The following is a 15,206-nucleotide window of genomic DNA, read 5'->3' as shown; positions in this document are numbered from 1 at the left end:
CAAAGATCTAAGATCCTGAAACATGACAGAGACTGACAACAGAATTTATATCAATAAGTCTCTAAGGGTGTCTATTTCTAACATTTAGACACTGATGAAATAATAAAGAGGAACAGCATGTCATCTAGAGCGTTTCTAGAAGAGGAAAGGTAAGAATAGTCAGAGTTTGACTAGTAATGCCAGCTCTCACTCCTCCATGTCTCACAATATCTCTAAAACACCAGCCCTGAAACACCTCGCAGACTACAGCTTTTTATGTGTTTGTTTTCAGGCATTATTTACCTCTTCTGGATCTCAGTTAAATTTACTGATTTGAAGAGTTCCTGCACTGTCTATTTTGGTATTGTCTCATCTCTTCTAAAGAACAACCATTTTTCCGCTCTTTGCCTCAGCATTCTTTATAGCTACACTTGAACAGGTTGATGGCACTCATGGTCTGATGGGAGCAAAATTGAGGTGAGAGAAGAGAAAAGGAGTATACATGGATTTTTTAAACCCTCAACAAAACACACCTATTTTTTCCTACTTTTCTTGAATGTGAATGATTGAAAAGCACAATTTTGATTCACTTGAAAGAAAATGAGTTGCATATTGCATTGCAATATTCTTATCTTTATGAGAAAGAAATAAGAGACTTCCTCACAATTTCTTGGATAATGTTTTCTTTCACAAAGACAGGGGCTTACTTCATCTTTCTTTCTTCCAGCCTATCTCTTCAAATTCATTTCCACATGTATGTTGACCTCAGAATTTTGCTGGATTTTGAATAAATAATGACATACTACACACATAAAATAATTTTAGCTGAGTATACTGATATGTACAGATATAAGAAGAAATGAAGGCAAAAGAATGAACATTAGAAATTTTAAGACTTCTCTATCTTTTCAGCTCTTTCTTGTTTGTAGAGTTCATTACCTAAAGATAGTCTGACAACACGTGAATGAGAAGATGTGGGAAAGCCAAATTTTAGCCAAATGAATAGAGATGTGATTCAGGAAGATGTAACAAGAGTCGAAGAAAGCTACAGTCCAATGAAGCAAAGCTTTTGTGGTAAATACAGTGCAAATATTCATCTGCTATCTGAGTTTCTAAAGGAAATTTTTAAAGTGTTAAAAACAAACGCTCTGAGCAATAGTTTTGAAAATCTGCCTGTGGTAGAGACAGTCCCCTTAAGGAATCAGCTGTCTCTGAGGTGGCTTTAACGTTGCGTTTAGTTCCTCTGTCTCTGTAAATAACTCACCAAAGTGATAACAAAGGGAAACTGTATTGAGAAGGAGGGAAGATCATTAGCAAGTATGATATTTTACTGGAATTTTAAGGACAACGTAACAAAATCACCTCATCTTACACTACTAAGAAGGATTGCAGTGGAGGAGGACAATAATCTTCTTGCGATGGCATGTGAGAGGAAGCCAATTAAGAACAAGGGTGAGGAAGAGGAAGGGTGAAAGGTTTAGGTAAAGCATAGAAGTGTGGACCAAAGTTAATATCTTCTGGCATTATGACCAAACAAGTCATTTTGCATACATCCTTCTCTTTATCTTGAAGTTCAGGACATCTTTTTATTCCAGTGAAAATTTGAAAAATATTATCTAAAACAGGCAAGTTAAAACTATTAATTTTATTTGTATGTCTCAGAGGAAAGCTTCAGGTAGCCTAAAAATAAGTTTTTTTAAAAAATTTCAGACAGTAAACTTTCATATTCCTGGGGGAGAGTTGTGTGGATTCATAATTGCATGAGCAATTGATATCAACTATTTATAACAAGGAACATGGAGGCACAAACATATATACACATACACCACACACACACATACACTACACACACACACACACACACACACACACACACACACACTCAAAGAAAAGCATTATATTTAAGCTGTATAATAAAGATCTCAAAGGACAATAACGTGATTGCGAGAATAGAATAAACATGGGTTGTGAATTACTGTGATTGCAATCTAGTTTATGAAATAGAAAGAAAGTGAGATAGAAAACATGGTAGAGATTAATTGAAGATTGATGTCTAATTCAAAATACTTTTGGGAAAAATGATAGACAGAAAAATGTGTACCATGACACCTAGCTTTTATTTGAGTTCTGAGAAAGTATTCAGGTCTGTATTCTATCCATCTCCCTACTCCTGTTTTAAAGAGCTGTAAGAAATGTCACAAATAAACCACAGTCTTCATATTAAAAGCTACAAGCTGGTGGGATGGTACACACCTTTAATCCCACCATGTGGGAGGCAGAAGCAGGTGGGTCTCTCTGGTTTTGAGGACACCCTGGTTTACAGAGTGAGTTTCAGGACAGCTAGAGTTACATGGTGAAACCACTCCTTGAAACCAACCCCCATTCCAAATTCTCCATTCATCAAAGAATTAGTTAAAACAGTATGTAAAGCAGCATGTTTAAAAAATGTAGCTTCTGCAGGCATAAAACCTGTAAAAAATTAACAGAAAGTAATTACTGGAAAAGAAAAGGGATGCATGTAGGCAGTACAGGCAGTAATTTTCTCATTTAAGATAGAAAGAAAAATGTTTTCACCTATTAGGTATATGTAGACATAAAACAAAAATAATCTTGACTTGCAGAGACTGAAAATGACTACTTCATCTAATTATATTGTCTGGCTATTTATTGAATATGCACAGAAAAGTTGATGAAAACCAGGAACTAAAACAACCATTGAAACTTGAAAAAGAAAGAAAAAATGGGTGAGGCACTGTGAAGAAGGAGGAGTTTCATATTTTGTGGTAAAAGGGCATAGATATCACGGTAATATGCAAACACATGTGTATTATCATAATCAGAGGCATAGAAATAAGGACCATCCAAAAGTTGAATTGACTCATGACAGTAAGTAAGATTAGAACAATGACCACATTTTTATTACATGTATATGGTAGCATAGTTATATATCATTATTATTTTGTGTGTAGATACATGTTTGTAAATTGTTGTTTGTGTGAGTGTGTGTGTGGGATTTTATCAAATCCCTTCTACCCTCATCTTGAGTAAGCTCAGTTGACTTAAAAGAACACCATAATTAAAAGAACAAATTTGTCCAAGTATTAGCATCTTTTCTTTTCCTTTCCAACTCTGATCTTCCCTCTTTGCAGATGATGTAGACCATGACTTATGGCCACTAAAAACAAGACAGAAGTGACTGAATTCGTGTTGTTGGGATTGTCCAGCAGGCCAGATATGCAGCCAGTTATTTTTGGAGTTATCCTTACCATGTATCTGATGTCAGTTTTGGGCAATACCCTATTAGTACTTGTCGCTTGCACAGACCCCAAACTTCAGACCCCCATGTACTTCCTTCTCAGCCAGCTTTCATTGATTGACATATCTTTAACAACTATCACAATTCCTCAAATGCTGGTGCACACATTCTCTGTTGATCGAAGCATTTCCTATAACCGTTGCATGACACAATTATTTTTCTTCATGGCTGTAGGCAGCATGGAAGGCCACTTACTGGCTGCCATGGCATATGACCGTTATGTTGCCATCTGTGACCCTTTAAGATACTCTGCCATTATCAGCCATAGATTCTGTCTGAGAATAACATTGACCTCATGGGTGGTGGTCAGCCTTAACAGTCTCCTGTACAGTGTGTTGGTCACTCGTTTAACCTTCTGTGGAAACCAGGTCACCCACTTCTTCTGTGACATCACTCCTCTGCTGAAACTCTCCTGTACTAGACCAGTGCTCAATGAAATGTTAATTTTCACTGAGGGTGTAGTTGTGGTGGTCAGCCCCTTCTTCTTTATTTTGGGCTCCTATGTTCGCATAGGTTTTGCTATTGCCCACATGCATTCAATTACTGCCCTGAGGAAAGCTCTGTCTACCTGTGGCTCCCACATTCTGGTTGTGCTGCTCCTGTATGGTTCTGTGATTCGCATGTACCTCAAACCATCATCTACCTATAAGTTAGACCAGGATCGACAGATTGCCATTTTCTACACACTGATCACCCCTATGCTAAATCCATTAATCTATAGCCTCAGGAACCATGAAGTTAAAGGAGCTGTCAGGAGGCTTCTTAGAAAACTTTGCATCCCAGGAAGCTTCCACATTGGCTCAGACAAAGTAAGAATGATGACTATTATGAGACCCAATGTTTAATCTAAGACCATCTTAAATAGCTTATGTGGTCTCTTATTTATGTGACGAATCATATTCCTGTGGGATAATCATTGATACCAACTCCTTCTTGGGGGAAGAAAAGGAAATTATGAATAAATGGTTGTCAGACCCTTTGCATAGAATATTATCAAAGTGTAAGCCAGAATATACTTTCAATTCACTAAATATCAAGCATATAACCTTAACCCCAGAAAATGGGTCATCACTATAGTAGCAAATCAATATAAGTTAAAGAAATCAACCTTTTTCATAGTCTTGTGTTTTGCACTGTTTTCCAGAGTGAAGTCAAATTGACACACAACACTCTTGTACAGTAAGTTAACATTAAAATAAATCATGGGTGGAAAGGAGTAATCCTTCCTAAAAGGTATATTTTCAAAGTCTCTCAATTCAACATCATTTTAAGCTATAACAATAAGTTCAATGTTTATATTTTAAATTATATAATTTTTACCTCCAGCTGTCATATCATTGTCATATTAATGTTATGATATGCATTAGGTAGTCATGAATTGATGTTTCACAAAATTTTCAAATTTACATAATTTTTGAGGAGATAAAAATACTACGTAGAACTAGAAATATCAAAGGTATCAAAACATAGGTGATACTCGAAACTGTGGGGTGAATGAAGTGAATATAGAAAAGAGAGGAAATATAAGCCAAAAGCTGATATGGATGGGATGGGGAGAGAAAGTTTTAAGAAACTTGGCAAGACGAAGCCAAAATTAACTGGGTCTCCACAATTGCTTTTTCACAACATTTGAACAGTTGTGAGTCTACATTAGTCACCACCTCCTCCTTCTCTGAACAAACTGGAGAGCATGATAAAGCTATTGATAAATACAGAAGCACGTAGAAGGTAGTTTGATAACAAAATCATTATGAATACAACATCAAAATTTCCTTTCTTGGCCTGTGATTTCTCTAGCTATGGTTTGATTATGTTTACAATATCAACAATGAATTTTCTACTGTGAAATAAGGCTCAGGTTTAACCTAGAGAATGGTCTCTGAACCATCCCACAACCTATGAATCACTTACGCAATTTTGCCACTATTACACCAGCAAACACTTATTGCTTGATGGGTTGGTTTTAACATGCAGGAAAGGACTAGATAAGATCATTTATGTCTTTTCTCCACTAGGAAGCAGGATAACTGCCAGGATCCTCCCATCTGGAGCAAGTTGAAATGGAACAGTGTAGGAATCTGTTGTGGCTTTAAAGTCTGATGGTCTCTGGACATTCTAGCTCTCTAACTATACTGAAATTCTTATAATAGCTTCTAAAAAGTTATAAATTTTTTCTTGCTCATTCTGAGGTTTAAAAGCTGCTGGCTTGGGTAATTAATACAGCCTAACAGTGAAGATTATGTAATATTGCTTTTATTTTATCTTAACAGGAACTGCAGGGCTCTAACTTTCAGTTTGTTAGTTGAAGTTGCAGGAAGAAAAAAGGACACTTTGAAAAGTGAATCCAGCATTTATTTTTAAGTTGTAAAAGGTTTCCTGTGAAAGTTCACTAAGTAAAAGGGGTGGGGGAGCAGAAAGATCCTAAGTGGAACAAGGGTAATTCATGCTCCTCTCTTTGTCCTCAGCACTTATACATCTTTCAGAATACATGATCTCGTGGTAAAACGTTCATCACAAGTTTATATATAAGTTCACATCATAAATTGAAATAGAAGTTTATAACAGAGAATGTTTACATGCATATTTATCTGGAGTAATTATCTAGCTAAGCATTCATCACCTGTCAGAGCTTCACAGGTTCATTTTATTTAAAAACCATAACTAATTTATTAGTCAAGTTTTGTGTAGAAAAACTTTTTGTCCTAGCACTTATAATAAACTGTTACTTTCCTTTTTATGACCTTTAGTAAATGATTTTTACCACTTCTTAGTATGTGCTCTGAGTAATAGAAAGACTGCTTACTATCATAAGCAATTAATTGGTGACACATGGGAGATTGGCAGAGTTCTCATTGAAGTTTTGAATATCAGAAGATACATAATAGCAGTCCCACTATAAAAGAGCTTAATAAATACTTATATAATTTTGGGAATTCTTATAGGATTCTCATAAAGATTTGAGACATCATTTATTTTTCTATATAACATCACTACAAGACAATACATCCTTGTAGATCTGCAGAGATCTGCCCAAAAGGGTGTGCTAATGCTAATACCCAGTGATACACACACACACACACACACACACACACACACACACACACACACACACACACACACAGCATATTAATAGCAGGTTTCTTTCCTAAAATGATTTTCTCCTGGCTTTGCCCACATGAGATCCATCCCAGATTTTAATCTAAGGTGGTCATCTCAGGAAGATCATCTGCTACTTATTAGCTTGTCCTATGATGCCTTCTGACGGATAATACCTTCTACCACCATGAAAGGTGCCTAGGAGGAAAAATTTCCTGCTCAGTTTGTAATTGATTCATCTATGCTCTACATGCAAAGTGAATTGTATTTTCAGCAGTAGCTATGCTAGAAAATTGAGAGCCTATGTTGATTTGGATGCCTCTGGGAACCATTGACCAATATCCAATAGGTGATTACTCTGTTCCCAACACTGAGGTTTTATTTAATAATGCACATTCTTCAGGGGCAGTGTTGTTTGCCAGAGCATGGTATCTCTGTTCATTTTCCAGTTTTGGTTATAATTTCCATTAGCTTACAAACTAGTGAGATTTCATATTGTTCTTATGAACATCTTTAGTTTTTGTTAACTTGCCTTCATCTCTTCTTTCTCTCATTCTTTTTAAGCTTTCCCTGTTTAAATATTTAGTTACTAGACCCCCCTTCCCCAGGTCATTTCAGAGGTGTCATGAGTAAGACCTGCTAGTGTATAATCAAGCCAGTTCAGCATTAAAATTAGTCATTCAAATCTTGTGTTTATGCTCTTTCTCTAAGCAACTACCCTATTCTTCTGTATATGTCTTTGTTTTGGTCAGGGTATTTAATATGTGACCTCTTACCTTGGTAAGTTTTTAGTTGTGCAATATATTATTATTGATGATGGGTATTTGTTAAGAAAGTAAGAACATTGTAAATGCCTTTACCAAAAAAAGGTTGGGGGGAAATATAAGGAAACTAGTTGAGGTAATAGATAGAGTGGTAAAGGTTTTGTATTTATGTGTGCTCACACTCCTCAAATTATATTAAATATTTTTTTTCATTTTTATATGTGTATGTGTGTGTATTTATATGTGTATTTATATGTGTACACATGTTTGTCTGTGTGTGTGCATAAGTGTGTATGTGTTGTATTGTACATGCTAGGTGAGTGCTCTAACCACTGAGCAACATTTCCAGACTTAAATCTCTCTCTCTCTCTCTCTCTCTCTCTCTCTCTCTCTCTCTCTCTCTCTGTGTGTGTGTGTGTGTGTGTGTGTGTGTGTTGGGAGTAGAAAGTGTGTATCTATACATGCAGATATCTGAGGAAAATCTCAGTAATCATTCCTCAGGTGCCTACCATTTTTTGTTTGAAACAAGGTCTTTCATTTGTCTGCAGTTCACCAAGTAGGTGAGGCTAACTTGCTAGTGAGCTCTAGATATTGGCCTGTTTCTGCCCCTTACATCACCATCATTGAGTTAACCATGATGTTCCACTATACTTGGGTTTTTGCTGATATTTTATTTTTGAGATTGTATTTTAATTGTAATATTCTTCCTTCTCTTCCCTTTCTAAACTCTTCTATATACTCATGTCTGTTCTTCAAATTTATATTTTCATTTTCATTAATTGTTATGGTATGAGTGTATGTATGTGTTTGTACATGCATATAAATTCTCAATGTAACCTGTTTATTCAATCTAATATTATGGTTATGTACGTTTTCAGGGTTGACCACTTGGCACTGAACAACCAGTTAGTTTGCTTTTCCTTGGGAGGGCCACCTCTCCAGCTTCTAGCTTTATCCCCTCCCCTGCAGTGCTAAGGTTATAAGTATATACTTCCATGCTTAGTTTTTATGTTGGTGCTGGGGTTTTGAATGATAGACACTATTCTCACTGAACTATCTATCTCTCAATTCTCAGAATGTTTTATTTCATCTGAGAAATGTATAATAAAATTATTAAAGTTATTAATAAAATTGTAACATAATTAAGTTGAATAAATTATATCCCTCTATCTTTCTTTACTATTGAATAATGTGGCAAAAGCAGGAACTTGCTTTTCTCCCCTATTGTCATTGAGATGTTGCTTCTGATGAGAGTTATATATCTGGAGATACCTACTCCTAGTTAAACAGAAGGTGGAATAGCTAATTTGTCCTGCCATGCGTTGACTGGAACCATCAGCCACATAAAAAGACACAATGGACAGAGATATTTATCTGTTTACAAAGTCTTCTTAATTTACTGCATCTGATCTATAACCATCTGCCACTCTCATAAAAGATTACAACTTTTAAGTTCTGGTACAAGACTTATAAAATGTTACTATTCAGGAGTGGTGTTGTACACCTTTAATCTCAGTACTCCAGAATCAGAAGCAGCCAGATCTCTCTGGCCAGTTTGGTCTACATAATGAGTTCCAGGACAGCCAGAGCTACAAAACTATGTGACCCTGTCTCATAAATAAAATCAACGGAACAGCAAACAAATAAAACATCAACAACATGTTTGCAATGGAAGTGGCAGAAGGAGAGGCAGATGAAAGTTTAGATGGGAAAATCAATTGTGTTTAATCAATTTTGAAAGAGAAAAAACATAGTGCTCATTGTTCAGAGATGGAATAACATGATGGCCAACCCTTGATGAAAATAACCAAAGCTCAAGTCAGAACAGCCATTCCAGTAGTGAACATATCCAAAAAGCTAAAGTTTGATTTGTATTTTTGTAGGTACACAAGGATTGCCCAATGCAAGGTGAATCATCTAGCCTTAAATAAAACTTCAGTGTGTTGTGGTTATCAGGAAATAGAACTGCTAATACTATATTATTAAGTTGGTTTGTGGTCAACATTGTAACAACAGTGGGATTTTTCATTTATTTCTTTATACTTTATGCTCATTTGTATAGACAGTGTCACATACTTGTCAGTTTGTGCTCAGTATTTGAAGCAGGTATTCTGAGAGCTTATCAAAATGTAAAGTAATGAAATAAACAGATTAATAGAGTAAGATATGGGATACAGGGAAAGTACACTTGGTTATCCTGAAGCACTGATTCAAATAGCTTTGTAGCCTTGGAACTAAAATTTATCATCCAAACCAGTACATTTTAGGAAGATATAGCATTAATAATGAGACTAACACAAGAAAAATAATTTCGCTACTGTGATCATCTGAATTCTTGGAAATTATTCACCTTGAGGGTACCAGAATACAGTAGAGTTCAGAATCCAAATGAAAAATGATAAACTATTGACTCTTTGTAGGGTATGAGAAGGGATGCTATTTAGAATCAAAGTTAGATTTCAGATTTTATCATTACTTGCTGTATGATATATAAATAATTATTCAGTTACTTTCTGCCTCAGTTTCTCATTGTAAAGATGGGAGAAATAGTAGCAGCCATTCAGAATTTCTGTAATTTTTTGATGAATAAAATACATGTAAATGACTCACAGTAAATTCAATACATATATTTTAGTATCAATAGTAATTTTATTAATAGTATAATGGTAAAATATTGTGGAAACAGCAAAACGTTTCTAAAAGCTGGATATTTAACCCCCAAAGTATCACATAAGAAATAATTTGAAACCTTGGTGTTTTCTAACAGGAGAAATTTCTTATATGTCTGCTGTTTGAAATTTGAATGTGGTCACAAGCAACTGTATTTTCCATAGAAGGAGACAAAGGAAGACAGCCACTTGAGTAGAGCTATTCTCATGAAAAAGACTAAATATCAAGTGCGAAAACAGCTAACCTAAACCTATTCACCATTTTCATCAAGGAAAAGCATTTGCTATGCTTATTTATAAAGTGCTGTCTGAAGTTTAGTCTAAAGTAATTGAATAGGGTGGAGATGTACAGATTGTGACTGTGATGAAGCCGTGTTAAGGATAGGAAACAAAGAATTCTGAAAACATACTACCTACCTAACACAAATATCTTTTCAAGTTCCGATTAGTAAATATAAAGATTATTTTTAATTTTCTTGCTAATAAATAATAGCATATTATATACTATATGTACAGTTAAACATTAATTGTATAGATTTATTCTGGGAGATGAGCTGTTAGAAGATAAATGGTATTATCTATGTAATTTTTTTTCTTTTCCTCTTTTTTATTATAAGATTTTTACTATGTAGACCTGATTAGCCTTGAACTTACAGAGATACTTCTGTCTCTGCTTCTTGAGTGCTGGAATTAAAGACATAGGCCACCATGCCTGGTCTCAAGTACAACTTTTAAAATATAATTATTTAGTTGCTCTGAAAGATAAACTACTAAAGTAGGTCCGTCTTATTCAGAGAGGCTATATTCCCAAACTCAGGTGATATATAACACTAAGATTGGCGAATGTGTGTAAGTTCAATTTGATACCAAGATGACTACCAAGTGAATACTGAACATTTAGTAGTGTGTTCCTGTGTGAATATAGTGAACCCAGAGATAATTAAGCATTACAGTGGACAGAAGGATGATTCATGTTCCAAGCAAGATGTGGCAGGACACTGAATTTTTCATTATATTACTTAGAATAGTTTAAATTAAAAAAACTTTGTAGGTATCTATTTCTAGAATTTTCCACTTAATATTTTTATAACACAGTTGAATATGAGTATATGAAAGAGAAGGAAATGACACTGTGGATAAGGGCGGTATGTACTGCATCCCTTTACTCTCTCTTCAATGTAAGTGGGAGTTTTAGAAAAGGCTAAGCAGTGACTCTGAATAGACAGCAAAGAAGAAATGTGCTGAAAGAAGAAGATGGAACAAGGAAGCAGGAGATATTAAAACAAAGCAAGGGGATCCAGACAGAGATTACATGGTGTGTAAGGTGTTTTCTAGGCAAGATGAAGAACCAAAATATTATAAGGTTTTTGCAGATTCAGTTTGCAGTTTAATTAGGATATAGAGACTTCTCTATAGTTTCAAAGTTGTTAGCTTTGTGCTGGGGCAGTTTTTTGGCTAGATACTAACTTAACCTGACTTTTCTACCATTCTGTCTCTCCATGTGGTTCTCATAGACTGCTTCCAGTTCTATTAATCTCCCTCATGTATGCTTTCCACCTTTGCTCTCTGATCTTCTGTGTCTCTCTGCCTCTATGTTCATTTCCTGACTTCTTGGAAGTCCCACCTTTCTACTTTCTGCCCCAGCTCAGACCATCAGCTCTTTATTATAAAGAAAGCCACATTCCAGTTTTAACCAAACTGAGCAAGACAATGTCTAGTCCACCTCTTAGGTGGCCTTTTGGCATTGAGGGCTGCTTTAACTTCAACCTTTGGGCAAGTGAGGAAGGACAAGCATTTACAAAGAAAAAAATGGTGGTGGGCTATAGTAATGACAATATCAAAATCCTGCCAGCATTTAGCTCTCTGCTGCTACAGCAATCAGCAATTGAAAATACAGTGGCATACTTTCATACAGTGTAAGGGAAGGTCATCCCAACACCAGTTAACTGATCAAAAGTTGGTGTCATTAAAATGTAGCTCAGTGGTACAGCACTTCACTGGTAAATGCAATGGTCTGGATTTGATTCTCAGCAAATCAAAATGGAAATGAAAAGATCACAGTAATAGATATGAGGGAAGCTGGCTTGGTTTATTTGCTTTTTTAATGTATACAAGCCAGGATCTCCTTTGTCTGGGAAGAACTCAGGAAGAGCCAACAACCTCATGAATATAGCTAGCTTCTCTGTTCATTTTAGTGGCAAATTTTTTGATTAAGATTTATATTTATGTTACAAGAAAGCTTTCTATAATATTACACTAAACTTCACAAGGTTAGCTCATTCTCATCTCAGTGTCCTAACTAATTGTATCTAATAGGTGATGCTTTATGTAGACAGATATCAGTCAGCCATCCTTACGTTATTTGGCAGTTCTCCCAGGAGGCTTCCCTAGTATTCTTCTGACTTTATACTGATGAGATTGAAAATTTGCTATGTTAGCAGATCTGGCTTTGTAATGCATTCTCCATGCTCAGTAAAACCAGTCAACAATCACCCAGTATTATACAAATTCCTACTGTTAATTACTTAGCTGAGACAATGAGAGCTTCAGCTCTCTGTGAATGAAATGTCTTGAGAAGGTTAAACATATGGAAGTTGAAAAGAGTGGTGCACTTAGTTCTGGGTATCCAGAAGATTCCACAAGGGTGCTGAGAGTACCTGGAAGAGAGTAGGGGACAAGAGATGCAAAGAAGGATGCCAAGAGAAGAGTCTGATCAAGGCGTCAATTTTATTTTTTCCCAAGGCTGAATTTATACCATAACAGGGGTAACAGAGAGAGAGGGGGGAAGGGGGAACAGGCCAAGGACACAGGATTCGTGTGGTCAGTTGATGTCAACAGGATGTTGGTTTTTCAGAAAGGTTACAGGTCATCACATTGGGCATCTTGACATCAGATGTATTTCTCAGCAATGTCACAACTTTATCATATCATTATTCATCCTGACCATCAGATTTGTATTAGTCTTCTGCAGCTGACTGGGGATTTTCAGTGAACCCAGTCATACTTAACTCTAACCATAATATTAGAATTAATAATGGAGGGTTTCAAGTGCATCACTCCCAACAATTCTGGTCTCCATAAATGTTGTATCCTTTACATATTGGAGTAGTTAACCTATTTTATTGGTCTCTTAGAAAATTCTAAAAGATGAATACAACAGTATTTCCCTCATGCACTTAGAAAATGTGAAAATGATAAATTCTTGACTAATCAGATGGGCTATAATATTTTGAATTAGAGGTAGTGGTGCAAGACATAAATGAGCATGACTGACTACATCTAGTTTTCAGTTCTCTGGAGTTGTGCACAGTGACAATTGGCTGTTGGTGCTAGTGGACTAGAAGCCTTCTCACTTGACCATTTGGAGATTAGAGCAATGTTCTCAGAAGTCCAATTCTAGGCTGTAACTTTGACTGTGATTATCAATAATATTTCCTATTCTTATCTATTTTAGAGTTGGAACAGAGACTTTGAAAATTTATGAGCTCTATATAGTGTGCTTAGCAACTAGTTTCCATCACAAATCATTCATAGTCACTTTTTATGAACATTGAGAATCACAATTCTTTAACTATGGGCCTGTGTATTATCTTCAATTTCAGTGAAACTATGCTGATATTTTACAATAAGTGCATGATGGTTTGATTTGTTTTGTATACTTTGGGTATAGTCAATACTTTATAACAATATCTAATGAGAAAATCCTTGCTATGTACTCAATTTAGATATTTCTAGAGCATTTATTTTTATATTTATTTCTTTCAGTTCTAGAAGTTGAAGCTTGGATCTTCTAGTCATTTTGGCATGTTCAGCATAGTCTTGGATTCGCTACCTCAGGCATGGTTTCTACCTACAGTCCTTTTGACTTAACCTTTCTGGGCTATTATGAAGGAAGCAGATTAGTGAAGGGCAAAACAATTTTCTTAGTTTAATAGTTAAGATGTAGACTGTTGTTTAATGTTTAAGCTATACGAAAGGATTATAGTCTTCTCACCCATTTTCTGAAGGCTTTTTTTACATCTCCATTCCTTAGGCTGTAAATAAAGGGGTTCAACATAGGAGTCACCACTGTGTACATGACTGTCACTATACGGCTCTTAGCCACTGAGTAGCTGGAAAGGGGCCTGAAATAGACCCATGTGAGGGTGCCGTAGAATATGGCCACCACAGTGAGGTGGGAACCACAGGTAGAAAATGACCTCCATTTCCCATTGGCAGAGGGGATCTGGAGGACTGCTGAGATGATGAAGGCATAGGAGGCAATGATAAAGACCAGCGCTCCATTGATGACTATCACTCCTTCTGTTTGAATCATCAAGGTGTTGAGTTCAGTGCTGGTACAGGAGATCTTCATCAGAGGATAGAGGTCACAGAAGAAATGGGGTATCCTGTTATCTGCACAAAAGATCAGTCTCCCCATGAGCAAGGTATGTAGCAGGGCATGAAGGTGGGAGAGGACATGACATAGAGCTAACATCTGTGCACACAGCATTCCAGTCAGAATTGAACTGTATCGGAGAGGGTGGCAGATGGCAATGTACCTGTCATAGGCCATTGCAGCAAGGAGGAAATTTTCCATGGCTGCAAAGCAAATGAAGAAATATGTTTGGGCTAAGCAGCCCACGTAGGGAATGGCCTTTGTAGAGGAAAAAATGTTTTGTAACATCTTTGGAACTGTGGTAGAAGTGAAGCAGATATCTGCCAAGGCCAGGTTACTGAGGAAGATGTACATTGGAGTGTGGAGATGAGGAGCAGAGATGATAAGTGTGATGATTAAAAAATTGCCAGAAATGTTGATGATATACATGAGTAGAAAGAGAAGGAAGAGAGGAATCTGCTCAACTGGGTTAGTAGAGATGCCCAAGAGAACAAAGTAAGATACACTGGTCAAGCTGCTGTTGTCCATCTGTCACCATAAGAACAGAAAGTATTGTTTTCAGTTCTTGGAAATATGAGTGGGCTGCTTAGTAACACCCACTGCTATGCTCCAGTATGAAATACACATGGTACTGACAAAAGGATTGAGTACTTAATTATTTTTCATTATTTTTAACATTATCACTTTTTTTCACATTTAAGATTTACAGAGCATTTTCCTTGAGTTGGAGACTTTGTTACATTATCATATTTAAATACCACAATTACTTTATGAAACATCACCATTATTATGCAATTTATAAGTTAGAAGGCATATAAAGTTTAAGCTCTTAAAGGACACATTTCAATTTAAATGATGTTACCAGGATCCAAAGGTTATGCTGTTAAACACTATATGACTTGGCTCTCTAAAATTCAGCCAAGCTACTTTATTCAAGGAACCTGCTTGTAGCAGGGAGTATCACAGTTAATGTGGTTCTTCAGTTCTCACTGTAGAGTGTGTGT

General features: G+C 36.1%; 2 protein-coding genes across 2 annotated transcripts; one reads left to right on the top strand and one right to left on the bottom strand.

Annotated features, from left to right (window-relative positions):
• The first annotated feature begins 3,147 nt into the window (after nt 1-3,147).
• Nucleotides 3,148-4,140, top strand: LOC116900139 (olfactory receptor 1361-like). The gene has a single exon (XM_032901913.1). The coding sequence runs from the start codon at nt 3,148-3,150 to the stop codon at nt 4,138-4,140; it is 993 nt and encodes a 330-aa protein (XP_032757804.1).
• Nucleotides 4,141-13,803: 9,663 nt separating this feature from the next.
• LOC116900174 (olfactory receptor 1Q1-like) lies at nt 13,804-14,730 on the bottom strand. The gene has a single exon (XM_032901930.1). It carries the CDS (start codon nt 14,728-14,730, stop codon nt 13,804-13,806), a length of 927 nt encoding a protein of 308 aa, XP_032757821.1.
• Nucleotides 14,731-15,206: the final 476 nt, after the last annotated feature.

This window comes from Rattus rattus, chromosome 5 (genome assembly GCF_011064425.1).
Source record: "Rattus rattus isolate New Zealand chromosome 5, Rrattus_CSIRO_v1, whole genome shotgun sequence".
Lineage (NCBI taxonomy): Eukaryota > Metazoa > Chordata > Mammalia > Rodentia > Muridae > Rattus > Rattus rattus.
Note: the sequence above shows the minus strand (reverse complement) of the source record. Positions and strands in the feature narration are given on the sequence as shown.

What these genes read in the sequence shown, in the direction of transcription:
- LOC116900174 (XM_032901930.1), bottom strand. Translation starts at nt 14,730, where the DNA reads ATGGACAACAGCAGCTTGACCAGTGTATCTTACTTTGTTCTCTTGGGC.
- LOC116900139 (XM_032901913.1), top strand. Translation starts at nt 3,148, where the DNA reads ATGGCCACTAAAAACAAGACAGAAGTGACTGAATTCGTGTTGTTGGGA.